Below are 25,651 nucleotides of genomic sequence, written 5' to 3' on the forward strand. Positions count from 1 at the left end.
CTTCCTTGTTGCTGGAAATGAGGTGGTGGTGGTAGAGCTTGGTGGTGTAGAAGAAATGATGGTTAGGGACTTAGGGTTTTTCAAGGAAATGAGAGGTATAGAAATGGAGTTGTATATGGAAGCTTGAAGATGAAGTTTTCTAACCTCAACAAAGGAAGCCACCAGCTGGTTATAAGGGTCAAAAAGGGGGTGTAAAGGTGGGGGAAAAGGAGAGTAACTTTCCCCCAAGAAATATCCCCCGGATAAAGATCTTTTCTGGGGGATAAAGCTCCACAGCTGTAAAGTGCACAGTGCAAGGAATACGGCCGGCCTAGTACTTTTGTTGCAGGTGGCCGGCCGGCCACACCCCCTAGCCGGCCGGCTAGGGGTCAAAAAGGTCAATCAGATTTTCTGGCCGGCCACCAACTGGTAGGGTCCTCCTATGTGTGTACAACACAACCCTGTGGTTCAAAATCCAAGAAAGTGGGTCCAAGGGGTTCAACATTAGCTCGGAAAGAGGGGTTCAAAAGGGTCAAGTTGAATTACTGGCCGGCCATGAACTTTTAGGGTCCTCTCATGTGTGTACATCACAAATATGTGGTTCAAAGTTCGAGAAAAAGGGTCCAAGGGGTTCAACATTAGCCCGGAAGGAGGGGGGCAAAAGGGTCAAGTTGAATTACTGGCCGGCCATGAACTTTTAGGGTCCTCTCATGTGTGTACATCACAAATATGTGGTTCAAAGTTCGAGAAAATGGGCCCAAGGTGTTCAACATTAGCCCGGAAGTGCGAAAAACGGGCGCCGGAGGGCGTCGGAGGAGGTATAACTGGTTGCTGCAACAATTGCTGGCCTCCCACCCTTCAGTGACCTCCCCGGTGATAAAACAGAGGTACCTGCCAAAAATGAACGAAAACCGTTGCAAAACGAATGCTCGGGGACCAAAACGCGCAGTTCGGGGTCCCGAAAATGGGCTATTAAGCACCGAAAGTGGCGTTCGGCCACGAAGTGGGTTTCTCAGCCCCCAGTGTCCCTCAAAAGGGAGTAAATAGGAAGTATGCCAAAAACCAGAGCAATAGGAGATGGTTAAGCGGTCCCGAACTGAGGCACACGGCCTGACGGCTCCGAAAACCGGAAACCGGACTCCGAAATGGGAAAAATGGCCTACGGCCACCAAATGTAGCCTACGGACATTGAGAGATGGTCTACTGGACCTCTCCCTCCCCTCAGGAAAAGAAATAGAGAAAACCGAGTCTGGTTCGCAAACCGAGACAAGGTACAGAAGAGGGTTCGGAAGTCTAGAGGCAGGGCTCACGGCCGCAACTCTGAAACTTCTGAACGAGCACATTATGCAACATCACCAAGCGCTCAATCGGTGACGTCTGAGTCTTAAGGTCGGTCAAAAATGGGGTGTCTACACTAGAATAACATCCATTAGAATGTTAATTTCCATTGCATCTCTATACAATCCAGAAATTCATCAAATAGATGTGAAAACCGTTTTCTTAAATGGTGAGTTAAATGAAGAAATTTATATGGAACAACCAGAAGGGTTTTCTGTTCCAGGAAAAGAAAAGAAAGTGTGTAAATTGGTTAAATCATTATATGGTTTAAAACAAGCGCCAAAGCAATGGCATGAGAAATTTGACAAGGCAATGATGTCAAATGGATTTAAAATTAATGAGTGCGACAAATGTGTTTATATTAAAAACACTGACAAAGGTTATGTCATTGTATGTCTTTATGTAGATGATATGCTCATCATAGGTAGTAATAATGACATGATTAAAACTACTAAGAAAATATTGAATAAACAGTTTGACATGAAGGACATGAGCATTGCTGATATAATTCTTGGTATGAAAATTGCCAAAACATCAGAAGGATATGCTTTGTCACAATCTCATTACATTGAGAAAATACTTGATAAATTTAGCAAAGATGATGATCATCTTTCTAGAACACCTGTAGATGTTAATTTGTATCTTTCTAAGAATGTACAAGAAAGTATTTTTCAATTAGAGTATGCCCAAATTATTGGAAGCTTAATGTACTTGATGAATTGCACTCGCCCAAATATAACTTATGCAGTAAGTAAATTAAGTAGATATACGAGTAATCTGGGAGTAGAACACTGGAAAGCAATTATAAGGGTTCTTAGATATCTCCGATTTACTTGTAACATTGGGCTTAATTATACTAGATATCCAGCAGTACTTGAAGGATACTGTGATGCAAATTGGATATCGGATACAAGAGACTCAAAGTCCACTAGTGGGTATGTCTTTACTCTTGGTGGGGCGGCTGTATCTTGGAAATCTTCCAAACAGACTTGTATTGCTAGGTCTACTATGGAATCTGAATTCATAGCTTTAGACAAAGCAGGGAAAGAGGCAGAATGGCTTCGCCACTTCCTTGAAGATATTCCAATATGGCCAAAACCGGTGCCTGCTATATGCATACATTGTGATAGTCAATCAGTAATTGGTAGAGCACAGAGTCATATGTATAACGGTAAGTTTCGACACATTCGTCGTTGACATAATACCGTAAGACAACTACTCTCTAATAGAATTATGTCCATAGAATATGTTAAGTCTAAAGACAACATAGCGGATCCACTAACCAAAGGGTTAGCAAGAGAGTTAGTTGAGAATTCATCGAGGGGAATGGGACTTAAGCCTATTAAATAAGAGTTACCACAACGGTAACCCAACCTAGTTGACTGGAGATCCCAAGATCTAGGTTCAAAGGGACAACCGAGTTGTGATTGACTCTGAAGGATCACTAGGGAGTCTAACTCCTACCAATTTCTTTGATGAAATAGTGATGTCTGCAGCGTTTGAGGTTAAGTAAAATTTTAATGATTCTTATATCTAGGTAAATCTAGTGGAGTATGGCAGGATACTCTTCATGAGAATCACCTATGTGAGTGTGAACTGGGCTGATTCTATAAGATTTATGAAGGGCTACAAGTCTTTAGAGCACTCATGGAAGACTAGGTTGTTCAGGGCCAAAATGAACACAATAGTGAGAACTAAACTGTGTCTAGGGATATACTGTGTGAGTTCTATTATCTAGGTTTACACAAACGACTGAACAGTTCAAGACATCATGTTCACTGGTTAGCTAGTAAATCCGATAGTGTCTCACAAGGGAAGGTTCAAAGCCAAAAGTTACCTATCCTTTGCAGAATATTTCCAATTTCAGTATTCTCTGTAATTAGATCATGTTGTTGCATTTTCTCTCCGTCAAATTCCATTCATGTGGGGGATTGTTGGAAAAATGGTTTAATATAGGCATATTTTTGAGCCCAAAATTGAGTAGACCCCAAACGTCTTTTGGGATGGGTCCGAAGAGGTGACGTGTTCCTTGCCACGTGGCAAGTCACACGGTGAAGACGGAACGTCAAAACTATTTATGAGTGAATGGGAAGTTGACGTCGTTTTTGGGTTTAACATTAATTTTTTAGACTAAGTTCTTTTGAATTTTTTCAATAAAAATTATTGTGGGAATTTAAATTTTAATATAAATTTATTTTTGGTTTCCTAAAGTGGTTTCCTAAAAATGATTAAACTATTTTAAATAGTTTAATAAAAGTATTCCAATAGTTTAGTAAAACTATTCCACAAACCAACAGTACTTTTTCAAATAAATTGAAATAGTGTTCAAACTGTCTCCAAACGGCACTTTTTCTTTTGTTTGAATATTAGTTATAAGTACACGGTCAGATTTGTTTGAATTTAACAGTTGCATCTGTTCATTTAATTTTGAACCTGTTCGAACCGCAGTATGTTGCCTATAAATTGAGATTATATTCCAGTAATCTTTATACTTTTTGAGAGTTCCGAAAATCAGTCTGCAGATTGTCTAAATTGCTGTCCAATTAGTGCATTTATTCTTCATATTTTAGTTTTAGAATAAATTAAAGAGAGTATAGAACACAGGTTTGGTTCATCGAACAAATTGTTTGGAGTACTACTACAGTTTGTGAAGATCATTGTATCCTGGGAGATAGACGCCACTCAATCGTAAGTACCGTAGTGGAGCGAATCTGTCTTAAAGACAGAGTGTCACACACTCGACTTGGTCTTTGAATTTTTAATTCAGTTCGATAAATAAATACGGTACGTTATTTATTTATTTGTTTGGCTTTATTTTAATTTATTTTATTTACACAGAAGATTATCCCAACAACCCCTTCATCTCTGATATGGGTTTTTCTTCTTTTCTGAAATAATTCATGAAAACATGAATAGCTCATACTAACTAAATTTTTGATGACTTTTCATATCCATTTGAATATTAGTTTCTATAATACAAGTATCGGGTCACTGTTTCTTATCACATAAGGTCTATTGCAGCTAAACAATTTAGTTCTTGTTTTTGCTAAAAATTCATGGCTCTAATTTGTTTTTCACATTTGATTTGGGTTTGTCTTATTTCTCGGATCAATCCATGCGCATACCGCTGTGCCAAGGCCATATTTAAAGAGTAATTTGATTGGAAAGGGAGAGCGAGTAATCATAAACAAATAGACTTATGAAAAAGCAACCATAATCAAATATGCCTAATGTCTAGCAGCTTGAGGGCAATTTGATTCATCAATCATGGTTATAATAATTGGATTTTGTTATTTGAAATGCTTAGTTTACATGGTTCTATATGTGTGTGGGCTTATATGTGTGCATTCCTGATTTTTCCTCCTCGTCGTCCTATTCTTCTTTGTAGGTTATTGCAGGTATTTGTGTATTGGTATGGCTTGTAAATATTGGTCATTTTCATGATCTGCTCATGGTGGTTTCTTACAGGGGGCAATCCACTACTTTAAGGTAATGATTTATGGAGGAGGTTCCTTCTTTTCTATTGCATACATGTTTATATACATATATATTGAACAATGCTAGAAACAACCCTTAAGGTAAAAAGTGTGTAAAAAGTGTATCGAAATGTGTATAAGTGTTTTGGGACATGTGTGGATCTATTTTGTGCTTGGTTTGGAGGTAATTTTAATTCTCTCACACTTTTTTGCTCGATACTTCTGCCTCTAGTTACATAGTTGAATCCCAAAAATTGTTTTGGGCTGCTTTTGCTTTTTGATGTCATGAAATCATGTCCTTTGTTTATGTTTGTTGCAAAAATCTTTTTATTTCAGTTGGTGCAGTACATTAACCAATGACGAGTGGAATCTCTCCTTACAACCAGGAACTTTTTTTTTGTGTTTGGATCTTAGATTTGTAAAAAGATTAACGAGGGAGTGTGTTTGGCTGTGTTTTCGATTTCTGTTTTCATTTTTTTGAAAACACAGCTTCTATTTCATTTTGATTTCCTTTTTTTACATTCATAATTTTTTTGAATTAAACATGTTTGATAAAAAGCCATAATGAAAAGAAAAGAAAAGAATAAAAAATAGCTCTATTGTACATTTAATTTATTAATGCAGGCAAATCTTTAATGACAGAGAGCTTATATCCTGCTGCAACAGAAGCACATCCTTTACACGCACCTTCGTCCAGTTGCTCCTCATTTTCATCCTCTAACCTTGATACAGAGGTAGGTAATTCTTCTTCTTCCTTACCCCATCTGGTAGGTAATTCTTTGAAATATGCATCTTGGTTTTTCTTTCATGAATATCATTTTGGACCTTAGAGGCTGTGATTTTATGGGAACATGATTCAAAATGTAGTAATTATTAAAATAAAATAAAGCTCAAAAGGTCACAACAGATTTTTACCCTTACATCTCATTATGACTCTTACATTTGTTGTAATTATATTTTTTTCTAGGGCATATTTGTTTTGCATGTGAAATGTATATCTCCTAGTAAGTTTGCCTGAAGCAAATTAATAGTGGGAAACACATATGAGGGAAGTACAAATGATGAATAAGAGTTGGATTGATTTGCCAAATAGGATGTCGAGGGAATACATTAATGGGATTGATCAATTCCTTGTGTTTGCCTACACCAATAGGGTTGAAGGTTCGATGATTAGTTGTCCGTGTAGAAAATGTGAGAATCGATACCATCTTGGGCGAGAGGGTGTACGGGAGCATCTGATTTTGAATGATTTTTTAAAAAAGTACAAACATTGGATTAATCATGGGGAATCTTATGTATCTCTACATGGTAATCGAGAGAATGAAACATTAGCTAATTTAGACATTGGGGACGATATGGTTGGAATGATACAAGGGGCTATGGGAAATCCATATGCCGGTATAAGTGTTGAGGGTAATGAACCACAAGGGCCAAATCCCCATGCATCTGAACCCCAGCTCGGTCCAAATGCAGAGACTGCAAAGTATTTCAAACTTCTTCAAGATGCACAAAGTGAATTGTATTCGGGTTGTCAAAAGTTCACATCTTTGTCATTCATTGTTCGACTTCTACATTTGAAGGTGCTTAATTAGTGGACAGACAAGTCTATTGACATGTTGCTTGAGTTATTGAATGAGGCGTTCCCGTTGGGTGTGAAACTCCCGGACTCATATTATAAAGCTCAAAAGGTCACAACAGATTTAGGCTTCACGTATGAGACGTGGGATGCATGTCCCAACAGTTACATGTTGTTTCAAAACAAGGACGCCAATCTTGATAAATATGTCATATGCAACAGTTCAAGATGGAAATCAAATGGTGATGGTGGTTCAAATGGTCCTCACAACGGTGGCCAACAAATAACTGCAAAACAAATGAGGTATTTTCCTTTAAAGCCAAGGTTGCAGAGATTGTTTATGTCATCCAAGACGGCTAAGTTAATGAGATGGCATGCAGAGGAACGAACTAATGACGGTGTCTTTAGGCATCTTGCAAACTCCCTTGCATGGAAAGATTTTGATCGTCGGAATATTGACTTTAGTAATGATTGCCGAAGTGTAAGGCTTGGCTTAGCATCTGATGGTTTTAACCCATTCAGGACGATGAACATAGTTCATAGCACTTGGCCTGTTGTACTCATTCCATACAACTTGCCGCCATGGATGTGCATGAAATAACCATTTCTAATTTTATCTGTGCTTATTGACGGCCCGAAAGGACCTGGTGAAAAAATTGATGTGTATATGCAACCGTTGATTAAGGAGTTTAAAGAACTATGGAATGACGATGTCTCCACATTTGATGCATCAACAAATCAAATGTTTCAAATGCATGCAGCTTTACTGTGGACAATTAGTGATTTTCCTGCATATGCAAACTTGTCAAGATGGAGCACTAAAGGCTAATATGCATGTCTTTATTGCAATAGGGAAACTACATCGTGTTGGTTGAAGCATAGTAGGAAACAATCATACTTGGGTCATCGCAGATTTTTACCTAGTGGCCATAAATTCCGAAAGGATAAAGTATCATTTGATGGTAGTCGGGAAGTCAGATTCAAACCAAAATTGTTGTTTGGAACTGAGATGCTACTACAATTAGAATCTGAGGGTATTTTAACCCAATACAAGAGGGATGACCTTAAGGAGAGGCATAGGAGACAAGTAGAGAAGGAGAAAGCTAGACATTGCACCTATAGCTGGAAGAAAAAGAGTATCTTCTATGAACTGCCATATTGGGAGCACAATCTAATTAGACACAACCTCGATGTGATGCATATAGAGAAGAATGTTTGTGACAATGTGTTGTGGACAATATTAGGGGTTGCAGGAAAATCGAAGGATGGTGTTAATGCTCGGCGTGATTTACAAGAAATAAATATTAAAAAACCCCTACATTTGAAGTTAAGAGGGTCAAATAAAGCTTATTTACCACCGGCACAATTCACGATGACCAAGGATGAGAAAGATTTGTTCTTGAAAGTATTGAAAGAAGTTAGAGTTCCCAACGGGTATTCATCCAATATATCGCGTCGCGTGCGCTTACATGATAGAAGTATTGGGGGTCTTAAGAGCCATGATAGTCATATTCTGATGTAACAACTAATTCCATTGGCCATTCGAAGATCATTATCGAAGAATGTAATTGAACCTTTGATTGAATTGAGTAATTTCTTTAGACAATTGTGTTCCAAAGTGAATCGTGTGACGGATTTGCAATATATTCAAGATCGTATCGCCATAACACTTTGCCATCTAGAGAAATATTTCCTCCTACTTTTTTTGATATAATGGAGCACTTGCCTATACATCTAGCTGACGAAGCATTATTAGGTGGAGCGATTCAGTTTCAATGGATGTATCCAATTGAGAGGTATCTTCTTACTTTGAAGCAATATGTACGTAATAGAGCTCATCCAGAAGGTTCAATTGCTAAAGGATATCTTATGGAAGAATGCATGATTTTTTGTGCACAATATCTCAATGATGTGGAAACTAAATTTAATCGACCCGTGAGGAACTACAGTGGTGATGATAATCTGGGTCATGCTGTTGGTCAAATCATAAGCTTTTATCTTGATAACACTTCTTGGGCACAAACTCATCGGTATGTCTTATTCAATACATCTGCGGTTCAACCATTCATAAAGTAAGTTATGTCACTCACTCAATATTTTATTATTTTTCATTGAATTTTGAACCAATTTTGTTTTTTGATAAAATTTCAATTTACACAGCAAACACCTTGAAGAACTTAAGGTCAAAATGCCTCGTGTTGACGATCATCAGCTTCGGCGTGAACATTTTGAAACTTTTCACATTTGGTTCAAGGAACATGTATGTATTTAAATCTACAGATTCTATTTACCTAAGTCAAACTACATTTTAAATATTACAATTTTTATTTTTAAAATAGGTTCAAACTTTGCAAAGGACTAGTGATGTCACATTTTCTAAAGAGATTACTATATTGGCAAATCGTCCTCATAACCTGGCAAGGAGGTTCAAAGGGTATATAATGAATGGGTTTCGGTATCGAGTAAAGGCCATGGATGATCGTCGAGCCACACAAAATTGTGGTGTAGCTTTGAAGGTAGATACCATAAGCTATACTAGTCGGAAAGACAAGAATCCTTGTGTGGGGTCTGTGTACTATTATGGACAATTGACAGATATTGTTGAGATTCGATATTCCAATGAGAAGCAGCATGTGTTGTTTAAGTGTGATTGGATTGACAACATTCACGGGAAGATACAAGATGTCTTCAATTTCACGTTAGTCAACTTCAATCATTTGTTGTACCGAGATGATCGAATTACCAATGAACCTTTCATCTTGGCATCCCAAGCAGAGCAAGTTTGGTATGTTGCAGACCCATTACAACCAGACTGGCAAGTGGCGGTGAAGATGTCTCAAAGAGGTTTATTTGATATGAGTTCGACTGATCCACAAATCGAGCCATATATGAGCCAACAATTTGAAGAAAATATAATGCTTTGTGATGAAGAAGTTGGTTGGGTGAGGGAAGCCGCAGAAGGGGAAACAGTTGATGTTCAAATAGGCTGATATTTAATCAACATCAGTAATTCAATTAAGGCCAAGGTTGTAGTTAATCATCAGTTTCTTAATTGTATTTGTAATTGTATTAGTTCAATTAATGTCATATTATGGTTGATGACAAACCATTGTCTATGTTTCTAATGTCAATTGATGTTATATTGCTTGCAGATTATTATGGGAAGGAAGAGGAAACCTGATCATCCTCGACGCATGATGTCTGATGTGGTACGTAAGAGGACATCAGCGGCACCACCATCAAAGGAGGCATCACACCGACCACTATTAGAGGCACCACCATTAGAGGAGGCATCACAGTGAGCACCATTAGTGGCACCACATCGACCACCATTAGTGGCACCACAGCAGCTATCATCTACTCAGCCTCCACGCCTACCACTGGTGCGTCCACCATCAATGGCGCCACCATTAGAGGAGGCATCACAGAGAGCACCATCAGAGGGGCCATTAGTGCCACCGCATCGACCCCCATCAGTGGCACCGCAGCAGCTATCATCCCGACTGGAGTTATCAGCTTATGAGCCATCCGCAGGTATATAAATTTGCTTTGATTTGTATGAAAATTATTTAAATATATATTTATTTGTTCTCATTACATATAACTTGTTTATTTTCATTGTATTTTTCAGACCCTTCGACTTCTTCACAGCCTCCCTCAGGTATAAGAAATTGATTTGTATTGACATTATTTAAATTTGCATTTGTTTATTATCATTGCATATTGTTTGTTTTTATTGTATCTCGCAGGTCATGTTAGTTCTTCATCAACCTCGAGTAGGCGTGGTAGAGGATGTGCCAAGGGCATTAGGGAGTGGGGTACTGGTACAAAGTTGGACGTACAATTTGATGAAAATTACTGTCTAATAGGGGATAACGTGTTTAAGTTAACTACTCAACTTGGCATTTTTGTGCGAAATGGTAACATTGTTCCTCTTACTTTTCTTGACTGGAACACTGTGCTTGATGACATTCTTGATGCTATCTGGAAGGATGTGAAGCTAAAAGTATATTTTTGTCCAAAAATTGAAATTCCAAAATTGTGTTATTATTATTTAAACTTTGAAATTGTGTTTTATAGGACAATTTGAATATATGTCCAGAGGAGTACAAGCCAATCTGCATGAAAAACTGTAACAGCATATGGAAGGATCACAAGAATAAGATTAAGTCTAAGTATTTCAAGCCTAGAAGCGAAGATCCTAATCTGAAGGATGATGTTCCTTTGCACATTGTGCCAAGTCAGTGGGAAGAACTTGTAGAGTATTGGCGTACTTCCGATGCTGAGGTATACAAATAAGTTATATGTATGATATGTAAACATAGAAATCATATTTATATACTTACATTTGTTGAACCTGTTATAGAAAATTGCAACTAGGAACGCTAAAAATCAGTGAGCTCACGGCATAGCTCATACCATAGGGTGTACTACTTTCGCTCAGATACGGCATGAGGTTTATATTTTATTGTTTTATTTTTGTATATAAATAAACATTGTATATTTGCAAATTATTTGGATTCTAATTTTCATATTTCTAAAAAAATGTAGATGACCAATAAGGGGGAGTCTACTGATAAGATGAATGTTTGGTTTATGACACGTAGAGCAGACGACCCAGAGGTTATCCAGACATTGGTAGTTTCCAAACACCTTTGATTGTATTTAAAGTTTATTTTTTATTTTTTGTGTGTCAACCATCTTAATTTGGTATATACTTGTATGTTTTATTCAATACAGGATGAGTTTAATGGCCAACTCTCTATGCTACCTGAGGATTGTCGGACTTTGGTGGCTAAGAATGCCATTTTCCATGAGTTGATAGGTCATGACAATCATGGATATTGTCACACATACGGGAGAACTGTGCCTCAGAGAGCAGTGTATAAAGATGGTGCTAGGCCATCACAGTCAGCACCCCAGCCATCGACTATTGTTCAGATCACCCAGCAGGTTTGTGCGGAGCTAAGGGATGAGTTGAGGGAGGAGCTGTGAGCAGAGTTCTCTACACATTTACAGCAAGCTAAGAGCTGAGATGATGACCTTTGTGTCACATGGGGCAAGTGTGGATCCCAACAGACAGGTTCGATATAAATTAAATTGTTTGATAGTTAAATTTTCACACAACATTATGTATAAAATTCGAATATGATTAACACATTATGCATTAAGTATCATAGGCTCCTACTGCATCGAGTGGCCACCGGGCATTTAGGGAATCTGCAGAAGACGAGAATCTATATACACCACCACTAAAAGATCAGGTATAAAATGTATCTTTGCATTCTAAGCTAAAATGTATCTTTCAATTCTTTGCATTGTAAGCTAAGAGACTTGTGGGAGAAGACAAGACTCCAATGGGGTTCCCGATTTGGGAGTTAGAGCCCTATTTCGGTCTAGGCAAAATAGTTCCTTAAGAAACTTGAATCCGAGGTGTTGACGCCTCAAAATCACCAAACGGGGTCGGATTGGCACGAAACTTGGCACACACGACCGCCTAGGCACGAGAGACTTGTGGGAGAAGACGGGACTCCAATGGGGTTCCCGGTTTGGGAGTTAGAGCCCTATTTCGGTCTAGGCAAACTAGTTCCTTAAGAAATTTGAATTCGAGGTGTTGACGCCCCAAAATCACCAAACGGGGTCGGATTGGCATGAAACTTGGCACACACGACCGCCTAGGCACGAGAGACTTGTGGGAGAAGACGGGACTCCAATCGGGTTCCCGGTTTGGGAGTTAGAGCCCTATTTTGGTCTAGGCAAACTAGTTCGTTAAGAAACTTGAATTCGAGTTGTTGACGCCCCAAAATCACCAAACGGGGTCGGATTGGCACGAAACTTGGCACACACGACCGCCTAGGTACGAGAGACTTGTGGGAGAAGATGGGACTCCAATCGGGTTCCCGGTTTGGGAGTTAGAGCCCTATTTCAGTCTAGGCAAACTAGTTCGTTAAGAAACTTGAATTCGAGGTGTTGACGCCCCAAAATCACCAAACGGGGTCGGATTGGCACGAAACTTGGCACACACGACTGCCTAGGCACGAGAGACTTGTGGGAGAAGACGGGACTCCAATAGGGTTCCCGATTTGGGAGTTAGAGACCTATTTCGGTCTAGACAAACTAGCTCCTTAAGAAACTTGAATTCGAGGTGTTGACACCCCAAAATCACCAAACGGGGTCGGATTGGCACGAAACTTGGCACACACGACCACCTAGGCACGAGAAACTTGTGGGAGAAGACGGGACTCCAATGGGGTTCCCGGTTTTGGAGTTAGAGCCCTATTTCGGTCTCAGCAAACTAGTTCCTTAAGAAACTTGAATTCGAGGTGTTGACGCCCCAAAATCACCAAACGGGGTCGGATTAGCACGAAACTTGGCACACACGACCGCCTAGGCACGAGAGACTTGTGGGAGAAGACGGGACTCCAATGGGGTTCCCGGTTTGGGAGCTAGAGCTCTATTTCGGTCTAGGCAAACTAGTTCCTTAAGAAATTTGAATTCGAGGTGTTGACGCCCCAAAATCACCAAACGGGGTCGGATTGGCACGAAACTTGGCACACACGACCGCCTAGGCACGAGAGACTTGTAGGAGAAGACGAGACTCCAATGGGGTTCCCGGTTTGGGAGTTAGAGCCATATTTTAGTCTAGGCAAACTAGTTCCTTAAGAAACTTGAATTCGAGGTGTTGATGCCCCAAAATCACCAAACGGGGTCGGATTGGCACAAAACTTGGCACACATGACCGCCTAGGCACGAGAGACTTGTGGGAGAAGACAGGACTCCAATGGGGTTCCCGGTTTGGGAGTTAGAGCCCTATTTCGATCTAGGCAAAATAGTTCCTTAAGAAACTTGAATTCGAGGTGTTGACGCCTCAAAATCGCCAAACGGGGTCAGATTGGCACTAAACTTGACACACATGACCGTCTAGGCACGAGAGACTTGTGGAAGAAGACGGGACTCCAATGGGGTTCCCGGTTTAGGAGTTAGAGCCCTATTTCGGTCTAGGCAAACTAGTTTCTCAAGAAACTTGAATTCGAGGTGTTGACGCCCCAAAATCACCAAACGGGGTCGGATTGGCACGAAACTTGGCACACACGACCGCCTAGGCACGAGAGACTTGTGAGAGAAGACGGGGCTCAAATTAGGTTCCCGGTTTGGGAGTTAGGGTCGGATTTCTATCTAGCCAAAATTATTTATTTAACTATCTTTGTAATTATATAGTAGTTAATTTTTTATGTTTTTTTGTAATTAAAATATTAACACATAATTATATTGTCATTAATTATTTTTATTTTTTATTTTCAGATATTTCCTGAGTAGCAATTTGCTTCTTGTGGAATGCAGGCCTGTGAAGATTGTGACAAACTTTTGTTTTTGTAGTCCACGGAAGAATCATGATGAATACTTTTATTTTTGATTTACGTTATTTAGATTTGTGAACATTATGTATGTATTATGCAACATTATGTGGTGGGATAATTTTGATGATGTGTTGTTATGAATGGAAAAATACTTTAATTATGGATGGATTTTTATTTATATACAGGAATTTTTATATTATTATATAATTATCGGTCTTTTTTTTAGTTATTTTCATTTAATACAAGTAATTTTCATATTTTTAATAATTGTGTTGCAGTTTTTTTTTTTTTGAGACGGTATCATACTGTCTCAAAAAGGGTTTTTTGCGATGGTAGCATAGCCGTCGCCAAAGATATTGGCATTATTAGTTAATTGGAACAAAAGGCCTTTAGCGACGGTATCCTTCACCGTCATAAATACTATTTTTATCGACGGTATTTTTACCGTCGCAAATAACCATTTTAGCGACGGCATTTTTGCGGTCTCAAATAAAACTTTTAGCGATGATATTTTTACCGTTGCAAATAACCTTTTTAGCGACGGTACCACAGTGCCGTCTCAAAAATTTAAAATTTTTACACATTAATAGCGACAGTATTTTTCCGTCACTAAAAGGTACTTTCGCCGTCGCCTATATTTTGCGACGGCGTCACACCGTCGCTAAAGGCCTTTAGCAACCCCCCTTTGTTGCGACCCCCCTATTATCGTTGCTAAAAGCCCGCTACCGTCGCAAAAAAGCTTTTGAGACGGGGTTTTGGGTATTTGCGACGGTATTTTACCGTCGCAAAAAAGTAATTTTTTTGTAGTGATTGGACCAACTAATAACTTCTCTATTCTCTCATATTTTACACATCAATCAATCAATCAAATTTCCTCTCAGACCCATCTATTTAACTACAAAAAAAAAAAAAAAAAAAAAAACTGAAAATCATATCAAAAATTATTTTCAAAACTTATAACCAAACAAATTTTTAATTTTTAAATACTCTTTTCAACAACTTATCTTTAAAAATACAACTCAAAACTCAAAACCCTTTTCAAAAACTAAAGCAAACGGAGATATTTTGATGAATGAATTTAAGATAATTTTTGAGCACTTTTCATCAAATTTAAAAATTTGATAATAAAAAAAAGTTTAAGAATTAAGTGGTGTTTTATAACCTAATTTACACTTGAAATTGAATATATTAAGTGAAAATTAATTAAATATATTTGGTAAGCATAATGGATATCATTTAAAAATTTAAGTGACTATTAAAATATAGACTAAAAATTAAGAAAATTTTAAGTGATAAAAAACCTTCTTAATTTTGACTGAATTATAAAATACTTATACATATATGTTGACATACATGGTTATAACCTCACTATCACCACCACTCCTATCACTGCCATTATTACTACCATCAACATGCCACCAACACAACTATTATTACCACTACCATCGTCACGTTACCATTGTAGCTATTGTCATTGCCATCTTCTTCCCACTACTATTGATGGTGTGTCGCCACTACTCCTACCATTACCATCACTGCCACCACCACATCATCTATTGTTACCACTCCTCCCCACCACCGCCGCCACTATACTACAATCTCTATCACCATTGTTATCGTTGCATAGATATTATACTATTATTATTTCATTACTATTACCACAGTTGCCATTATTATGAGGACTACCTCTCCACCACCATTATAACTACCCTTCACCTACATACACATTGTTACCATTGTCATAATTATCACCATCATTCCATTACTACAATTACCACCACCATTATACTACCATCATCCCATTTTACCACCATTGCATTACACTCCAGCATTATCACAATCACAATCACAATCTTAGTATTTCCACTACCATTGCCATTAGCACTGCCACCATTATTACAATATAAAAATTACAAATTACAAATTTAAAATTTAATTTTATATATGTCAAATAATTTATTTTAGTTTATCACTAGGTGTCGTTTAGGAAGAGCTCATTTGGGCTCTTTTGGCTCTTTGAGCCACAAAAGACAGAATATGCTATTTGAGCCACAACAGACAAAACATCACATCCAACCCATAATCATTACACTCCTCTCTCACAAAAAAAGTCAAAAAAGTCAAAAAACCCTTCCCAAACCAAGCTTTTGAGCCCAGGCTCAAATAGCCAAAAAAGTCAAAAAGCTAAAAAGCCAACCCATTTCTTAAACGGAGGCTTAATTTTTATCAAATAAATTTTCAACTTAAAAAATTTAATATTTAATTTTTAACTTTCAATTTTATCAACAACGTTAAAGATGCTCTGAAAGAGACATTTCAATAATTTTGATATATATATATATATATTTTTATATTCGAAGAATTAAAATGCACAAATAAAGTGTTATAAGCAATGCTAGGGCCCTAACAAAATTAACAAAATTACAAAATTCTTTACCAAACACATAGACACGTAAGTAAACCCTAATAACCCAAAATCATTAGAATAATGTTATATGTGTCAATTAATATACATATTAATATACTAATAGATGATATAATATCATTTGTATTATTTTAAATATTTGTAACTTATATAATAAATATAGTCAACAATAATATCCTAACACTAATTAGTATACATGTACACTAATTAATACATGTAACACTACCGAAAAACACTCCTGTCATTAGTTAATTTCCCAAGAAACCGTCAGCTTGCCACGACACCGTTTCAGGTAAAAACCCCTAGGGTTTACTATGCGTCTTCCCTTCGTCAAAGCAAAATCATATTATGATTGCTTCTCATTCTTCTTCTTCACCATTTCAAAACCAGTGTAACAAAACCCTCACTATATAACGCAATTCATACTCACACATATATACATATACATATACATATACATCTCTCTCTCTCTCTCTCTCTGTCTCTCTCTATATATATATATATATATGCGCATACATATGGATGAAGAAGTGACTCTTGTTGCGAGAAAATCATGTTTCGGTCTCCCCACAGCTTGCCCTTCATGTTTGCCTGTTTACATTTACCTCAAATTTGCTCAATTTCCCTTCAATTTGGCTTTCAATCTTACCTACCCTGATTCAGGTTCACTCTCTCTTCATTCTCATTATTGTAGATTTTTTTTTTTTTTTTTTTTGCAAATTTATTGGTCTCCTTAGTGTTTTCAGATTTGAATTTTGCATCTCTTCTTTGTTTTGAGCTAACTGTTTTGGGATTTGTTTACTATTTTAATGTCAATTTATGATATGCTTGGATTGTTGGGAAGGATTTTTTTTTTTAAATGATTGAGACCCCTAAAACATCAACCCTAAATTTATACCAATAGTGTGAACCGTTGCATGTAAGTTATTGATTTGTTTAGAGTCAACCAACTATGACTCAACCCTACCACACCACTGTGGGTGAATTTAGGGTGATTTCTTTTAGGGGCAATTCTTAAGAGTGCAAGTGCATACCATATGTATACGTAAGTTACCTCACAAAATTGCGTACATTTTCACAAACATACGTAATGTAAGATACCTCATAAAAATTTGAGAAATCACAACTTACATATATTTGTGAGAACCTACGTGATTTTGTGTGACAACTTATATATATTTGTGAGAACTTATGCAAGTGCATATGGTATGCACCTTGCACATCCAAACACTTCCCTTCGTTTAGAGATTTTTATTTTTATTTTTGTTTTTGTTTTTCGTACATTGGGTGGGGGGAGGTGGAGTTGAACTCATGAATTTGTAGTGAACTACACGGGTTTCTAGCCACTGGGCTAGGCTAATCCCAGTTGTTTGGACAGCTGATTATAATTTGTGACTTCTTAGTGTCATATTTAGCGGCTGTGATTGGTTATATATGCTTTATCTTAAGAGGCCTCAGAACTTATCTCTAGTTGGCGAATAGAATTTAAAAAAAATATATACTTTCTACGATGTTTATCAATTAAAATATACTTGCGAGATGGATTCCTTTACCCTTGTTTTAGTTTCTGGATTATTTGGTGCTGTACTTTATAGGAACCCTGTTACTGTGATTGCCGCTCTTCTGCTATAATCACTGGCTTACTGTTAATATTCCAATGTCATCGAAATTTGATCTAATTTTTTAAGTCTATAAACATCAATTTTGAATGATTTAAAGAAAATACATGAAAAGTGTGTGTGTGTGTGTGTGCGCGCGAGAGAGAGATTTTGGTACAAATTTTTTTTGGTGGAGCCTATGAGACGGTGGACCTCAATATGCTCTTGGAGTGGCCATGATGTCATGTGCCACCGAACATTTACAGTGAGGAAGCATTTCTGAAACTACTAACAAGACCCAAGGATGGATTGGGGTTTTACATCACCATTAAGGTTAATTGCTTTGCATTGCCCGAACTTCAAAGGGCATGTTGATGCAATTTGCATGTCAGGGAAATATTCAATTAGAGATGCTCAATTATTCTTTATCGTTGTTGCTATAAGTGCAAACTAACAAAAAAATGGGAGTCTAGGAGGGATAGATTGGGTACAGTTTTAACTTTTGGCATTATTTGCATAAAGTGTCTTTTCTCAGATTTGAACCCACAATCCCAAGGTTGATTGCTGAGTTTTAACCGTTAAATTGGTGACTCCTTTTTAAACTATCAAGTTAATAAATTTGAGCCATAAACTGATAAGAAATTAACTATTTCATTTGGTGGATATTGATTGGGTGGCACCATCTACTTGTGATAAGATGATTTTGCTTGATTATAGAGGCTTTGGTTCGAGGAAAGCCGGTGTGCTTTCAGATTTCTCCCAACCAAAAAGAGTGAATTATACATAAACATGTAATTCAATCTTAATTGTTATCAAATACCCTTTCTAAACCTATTTTAATCATGTTATTTTCATATCATAGAAATAGATCTAGGCGAAGGATAAGGAACTATACCTCATTTTGAGTTTCCAGGCTTCTCCTTTGTTTCCTTTTTTTTTTTTTTATATATACTTTTCCTCACTTTCCCTCTTATTTTCTTAAATAATGATTTCAGATTTCACAATGATGACTCTGTGATTGTCTCTGCACTTTTATATTTTATTAAAAATTATACATGCAAAATTATATCTAATACAGCACGTGTCACAAACATTGTAGGAAAATGCAATTAGGCGATGTCACAAGAAAAGGTGTGTACTTCAACAATTTACACTGATCACATTGATTGACACAAATTAATCATAGTTAAGGTAATGAATGTCGATTACCTTGGTTAATCACGCTTAGCATTAACAGTCTCACTTAAGCTTAATCATGTTTATGCTAATTAATCATACTTAAGATTAACTAATTACGGTTAGTTTTTCACTCACAGTTTGAGAATGTAGTAGCCATTGGACCAAATTGCTTGAGCACCTTGATTAACCATCCAAACATCATTAAGGCAATTAAACAATTCTCATTCAAGTGTCCCCTACTGCAATCTTTAGTCAACACACACAGTGGACATCACTCCTTTTTAATTTTCATATCTAAAAGACTTGTTTCAACGAGAAAAGTAATCACATAAATATAGGCATTGCTATTATAGAGCATCTGTTTATACAAAATCTCCTATATTAGAGGACAATTTATTTAAAGTGTTGAGCATCTTCTGAATTCAAGCATTAACCACATAACATTCTCTTACTAGGAGCCCAGTACATCTTTAGATGATCACATAGCCTTTTTATTGAAGCATAGAGTGTGGTCACATAAAGCACAGACAAAATGCACAATTACCACACACAAGTAATACCTAGGGTATTACACATCTGTTTTTCACCTCACCCAGGTGCAGATGCGGTCCCCTTGCCTATTTTTCGAAATGCCCGAATACAGGCACAATGCATTGCTTATAGGTGACACCCCAACCCTTGCTTGCATATTCATATCAAGATTCATGTTCATAAGGATTTTGACATGCTAGTTGTCAAGCTACCTAACGCACAACTCTCCTTATTGGATTGGGAGCAGTTGTGTAAAACATGAAGCACTAAGCATGGCACATGTAGAGTTGCTACAAGTAAACTTAAGTAAAAAACAAACAATGACTAACATGATTTCAAATGCAATTAAGGCTTCGGCCTTACAAGCATTCTTGCAACACCTGTTATGTCCCCTTAAAAGTACATTGTCATGCTCCAGTATGTTGCTAAGAAGTGCAACACCAAAAAATAATGTGCAGTGAGATGAGGAATTAGATCCTTTACCTTGTCCTACAGTTTACTCTTGACACTGGGCATATCCATGTAATGGTCTGGATAAAGCAAAATGGAAAAAGGGCTTTGAGAAGCAGAGTCCATAAGTTGGTGAAGGCTTTTCTTGTATAACCATGTTATTTGGTATTGAAATAATGAGTGGTTAAGCTGGCTTTTTATTGTGTACGAGTTGGAAAACACAATAGGTTTGTGTAATATGATTTTATTAGTTTTATGTTTTAAGTTAATTAAATTATAACCAAACTTCGGTACCTTTTTTATTCTAATGAGCAAAGAAATGCTATTATTGCTGTCATCATAATGTGATCTTTGACTTCAATTTTGCTAGATCAAATTCCTTATGTTGAGTCTGGTACTTATGTGGCCTACAACAATGAGAAGGGTGGGGTTATTGAGAGCTTAAAAGAAGATGGTATTGTTGATTTGGACTCCGAAGTTCATTCTGTCCCTGAATGGATATCCACAAAGGCAATGGTTAATTCATGGCTTGCAGATGCACTGATGTATGAACTATGGGTGGGCTCTGATGGAAGTTCTGCACACAAGGTATATTATTCTGACCTGCCATGGCCAATTGGAAAGTTTCTGTATTTCAAGCAAGTTCGCATTACAAAACAACTAATTGGAATAACAAAGGAAAATGCAGACCGAAGAGAAGAGGAGGTACTTTCCATCTCTCTCTCTCTCCTCTCTCTTGTTAAAATAGCACATGCTAGAGGAGTTGATTTTACCTGTTCTCTTTCTTCTTACAAAAATGTGCACTTGCACTTATCCTTAAGTGTGCACTTTCAATAATTTTCGGTTGGACAGATTTACAGGAGAGCAACAGTTGCTTATGGAGCTCTATCAACTAGGTTAGGGGATCAGTTCTTTTTATTTGAGAGCAGGTGACTACAACATATGCTGTTTTAATTTTTGTTTACTTCACTCAGATATTAAACACTCGAAGCAACTTTCAAAGCCTTAAATTCGCTTTAATGAGATGACAAATAAAATTAATGTGCTCTGGGGTTACAGGCCAACGAGTTTGGATGCAGTTTTCCTTGGGCATGCACTTTTTGTACTTCACGCACTACCTGTGAGTACCTTTATTGACGGCATCATTTTGATGATCTTTGTTAAAGATGATTGTGGTTTATTATGTCTGTATTCATGCTAAAGTTGGTATCTTATGGTATATATTATGCATGAAAAAATAAACAAAATTTTCCCTTCTCTTTTCCATATTGGTTAGAGTTGATTGGTCCTTCTTAAAACAAATAAATCAGTTAGAGTTGACTGGTACTTGTTTCTACGTTGTTACACAAAATTGATATTAGCTAGAAATAGAACACTGGTTATGAGCACAAGATTGCATAAAATCTGGTGCCTTGAGATGTTAAAAGCGGCATGCTTGAATAGTAAGATTTCCATGAAAGTCAAAAGATTGATTCCCATTGTTACCAACTGGTGAAGAGATTTGGGAATGGACTTCAAAATGTTTGTCTTGCTGCCACAGTTGTAAGTGTTCAGTCTCTCGGCAGGCAGTCACCCTCGGAAAAGATTCATAAAAATAGCTAAAAGTACTGAATCGTTTTGCCATCCTTTCTTTTGTGGGCATTAGATTCATATCTGTCGAGTATTCGTGGACTCAAATGAACCACTAGGTCAGCAAAACAGTGTCATATCTGTCGAGTCTATAATTCTACATGTTGCCTATTTCATATCGACTCAGGTATGTCTATTTGGTTTTTGGGTTTCTATCTAACTGTTTCACACCCTTGTGCCGGCCTTTAAAAGTTAAGATAACTTGGTTGAAGTGGGTCTTAAGAGTTAGGATAATTAAAGGGTACAACCTGCACATGGACATATGTATTATACAGTGCATATTACAATAAACTATATTGTAATCAGATACACTATGCTTAAATAGATACTACCAATATGGGATGTAGTGACAATTCCCATACTGTTGGTGTTAGTTTTACCTTGATTGAGTTATTAAAGGATGACAATGTTTAATTATGTACTAATAGGACACATCAGTTCTGCGGAGCAAGCTTGTGGAGCATTCTAATCTAGTACAATATGCTGATAAACTTAAGATGGAGTTCATAGACGGTGGTTCATCCTCTTCTACTCCACCATTCCCGGCAGATCCATCGTCATCATTTCAAAGATGGGGAGGTACTTCAAATTGGTGTAATATACTTTTGGCTTTCACTCATGGATCTCTTCATTGGTTATTTCTGTGGTGTTGAATTCCGTATTGTCTCTATTGGACACTATAATAAATTAGACCACAGTTTTATGTGTCAGTTAAGTGTTTAAGGTTTTTTATGTTTTTTTTTTTTGCTGCCTAAAATAGAAATGCCATTGGTAAACATTGCCTTCAATCATTCTGGCTGAGGGGTAACCAAAGACATTGGTGGTAGATTGGGGCTCTTCTTTATTTCATATCTCAGATATTTGCCAACTTTGCTTTAGTTTCATGATTATGGTTGCTGGTTGGTATTGATGAAGAAAGTGGATAGGTTTTATGCTAGATCTTGTCATTAGTTGGCTTCTTGGTATGGGCAAAAGGAATAAAAACCTATGAATAATATTGCTTTCTTACCCTTTTGAGTGCCTGGATAATGTGATAGCATTTAATTTGTTGGACAATTTGGTGAATCTGTTGATACACACAATTTCTTTTATTTATTTATTATTTTAGTGTATTGGTGATATCAGTAGCTGTACAACCAACATCAGAGGTTGATGAGTGTTACCAGAAAATGTTGATTCCTAGCGAATTACCTTTTTGGAACGCACGTTCCGAAATATGGTACACATTCGTTCCAAAACGTTAAATTTCGTGATCCAAAACAATCCCATAAGTTTTTTCCAATATATTTCAGGGTTTCCTTTGGAGTAAAAAAAAACAAGCCTAAATTACACTCATCTCCTTTGAGGTTTGGAAAAATACAATTATCTCCACACTTTTGACATAGTTACACTAACCTCCTTTTTAGTAAATTGGCCAAAACTAATGCAGGTAGTGGGTAACACTGAAATAAACAAAGATAAATATACATTTTCGTATAAAAGAGATGACGATATCATTTTTTTATTCATACAATTAACAAATTACTGGTGAAAAAGGGCCTAACTTATGTGAATTAAAACCTTAAGGGAGACCTGTGTAATCATGTCAAAAGTGTGGAGCTAACTATATTTTTCCCAAACCGTAGGGAAGGTGAGTGTAATTTACCCAAAAAACAAATATAATGGCCTCAAATTTAAGGGTAGTGAAATTTTAACATGACAATACATAAAAAATGAGTCATAATATTCATAAAAATGTGTTGCCATATGATTAATTTAAAAAAACAAAAACAAAAAAATTATTGGATGTCTAATTGTTATAAAATTTCTCTAGACTAAAAATACCTTAACATTTTGTTTGGTTTGAGTGATTTGGAGAGAAAAGAAATGAAATGGAGAGAAATGGATTTCAATTACTTGTTTGGATTACCAAATAGGAGAGAAATGGAGAAACCAATTTCTCCTCAAACCCTATTTTTGAATCTCTCCAAAGGTGGAGAGATTAGGAGAGAAAAGAAACTAGGAGATTATTATATTCATAATCCCAATAATATCCTTGTAGATATAAAAGAAATAAAAATATTGACACTCATGTCCTCACTTGTATGGTCACCAAATATAAAAAGGATATTTTAGTAATATAACATGAAAACATTTCTTTTATTTTCTCTTATGTAGTTTTATCAAACAAGATAGGAGAGAAATTATTTTCTTTTCTTTCCTTTCCTTTTCTCTCCTACTTACCCACACAAGTAGGAGAGACAACATAATCTTTTCTTTTCTTTTCTTTTCTTTTCTTTCGTAAAAGTAATCATTTCTTTTCTTTTGTCTCCTAGTTTCCCAAACAGAGTGTAAATTTTTAGTGTAAACTATACAAGCCTACTCTTATTATACCACAATTTAGAGCATGTGGCGTACCACGTTTCCGTTCCACAAATCCACATTCTAGGTAACATGAGAAATTCACCCTCCTGGCCTCTTCTATTTATTAACTGGAAAATCACAGGCCTACAAGCCTGGAAATGATATTATAACCTTGAATTTCTTTCGACTTTCCAAAAGTTTTTGTTTTATTTAGGGAAGCAAGATTTGTGTTCAATGCAATATAAAACACATGACACGGGTGATGGGTGTCGCATTGATTTCCTTTGGAAATTGCGTTATGGCATTCTTATCTAAGTACTTGCTGAGGTTTGAGAGGAGCATATTAATATATTTCTGGAGATAATAAAACATTCAATTGATGGTTTGAACTGTCCCTCTACTCTAGTTAGAATTCTGCAGTTGAGTACTTTGTGCTTGGGTGAGTGGGTTCTTCCTTTCTTTTCTTTTCTGTGCGGGGGAAATCTTTATGGTCTTTGTGGTTGCATTTGGAATGTAGTTGATAAATTCATTCATGCTTCCCAGCTGTCATGAGTGGGGAATTTTTATTATTGTTTCTTTACAAAGATTGTAGTGATGATTTTTAATTGTTATATCCGAATATTTCTTTCTTCTTTGAACTGATCTGTGGCTATTGAGATATGGTTCCAACTATATGTCTTTCTGTTGCCTTTTCTTTCTTTATGCATAATTGTAAGAGTAACTGAGTTTTTATCCTTTTAGGTTCAAAACCCAAGAGCAAACCTAAAAAGGAAAAGACAGAGGAAGAGAGAAAATTTAGAAGACGGGCCAAATATTTCTTGGTAACACAGCTGGTAGCAGTTTTAGTTTTCCTGTCACTCCTTGGTGGGTCAGATGATGCTGAAGTAGAGCTCGATGACGATGACAGTTTGAATTACAATGACTAAATGAGTACACATTTATGAGTTGAGCTCTTTTTTTTTTTTTCACATGCGGGTTACCTTTCCTTGGCTGCAGGCCATGGCCCAAGTGGATTTTTTCCCTCCCTCTATTTCATTTTCATTTTCCATTGAAATTTTGGAAAAATTGCATCCATGTGTAGACAATTAATATGATTTGTGCAATAGGTCAAAACTATATTTTTTGGCAGAAATAATTAGTTTAATGTTGAAGAGAATGCTTTTTGCCATCGATTGGCTGAGTGTGCAGTTTGTGAATAATCTGTTAGTGCAGTGTGCATACCATTTTTATTCAGTTTTGTTATGTAATTTGATCATTTTTATACTGAAATTTTAAAAATAAAAAATAAAAAGGAATGGGTTAATTGAAGACGAGAAAGGCGTAAGAGATGATTTTGAGTTTGGATGCAGAGTATTTGCTTAATGATTGATAATACAAGATAGAGGTGAGTTTGTAAAATGGGTAGTGCACTCTAAAATTAGAAATAAGAAATGCCAAACAGACCTCTGACGCACTGAATTTGATTTCATTTTATCTGGGTAGCTTCTGGATTTTTAGAGGTTCTGACCTGGGTTTTGGTTGGTTTAATTCGAAGATTTGGTTATAATGAATGTGGAGTCGAGACCTCTGAATCCCCAGATATTTGTTCTCTCTCTCTCTCTCTCTCTCTCTGTCTCTCACGCTTTAATGCTTACTGTCTGACTAGTTGAACAGATTGGTCTCAGAATGGGTTTACAATTTGACATTTTTTGAGTAAATTAATGAGATTTTACTCTGATCTTCATAATTTTAATTTCATCACTTTTAACTTTACAATTTCATTTTCGTTT

General features: G+C 36.7%; 1 protein-coding gene across 6 annotated transcripts; it reads left to right on the top strand.

Annotated features, from left to right (window-relative positions):
* Nucleotides 1–16,474: 16,474 nt before the first annotated feature.
* On the top strand, nucleotides 16,475–25,050 carry LOC114279890 (mitochondrial outer membrane import complex protein METAXIN). Of its 6 annotated transcripts, none has more exons than XM_082910969.1 (7): nucleotides 16,476–16,815; nucleotides 18,850–18,881; nucleotides 20,281–20,615; nucleotides 20,763–20,839; nucleotides 20,970–21,030; nucleotides 21,968–22,118; nucleotides 24,624–25,050. In XM_082910969.1, exons 2-7 carry the CDS (start codon nucleotides 18,854–18,856, stop codon nucleotides 24,806–24,808), a joined length of 837 nt encoding a protein of 278 aa, XP_082767095.1. In that variant the 5' UTR covers nucleotides 16,476–16,815; nucleotides 18,850–18,853; the 3' UTR covers nucleotides 24,809–25,050. The 6 variants fall into 6 exon arrangements, with proteins under 6 accessions (XP_028077978.2, XP_082767095.1, XP_028077977.2 ...); XM_028222178.2 differs by having other exon boundaries at nucleotides 16,504–16,815; nucleotides 21,968–22,133; XM_028222177.2 differs by lacking the exon at nucleotides 18,850–18,881 and having other exon boundaries at nucleotides 16,475–16,815.
* Nucleotides 25,051–25,651: the final 601 nt, after the last annotated feature.

This window comes from Camellia sinensis, unplaced genomic scaffold (genome assembly GCF_055761805.1).
Source record: "Camellia sinensis isolate YWXY unplaced genomic scaffold, ASM5576180v1 Unanchor1, whole genome shotgun sequence".
Lineage (NCBI taxonomy): Eukaryota > Viridiplantae > Streptophyta > Magnoliopsida > Ericales > Theaceae > Camellia > Camellia sinensis.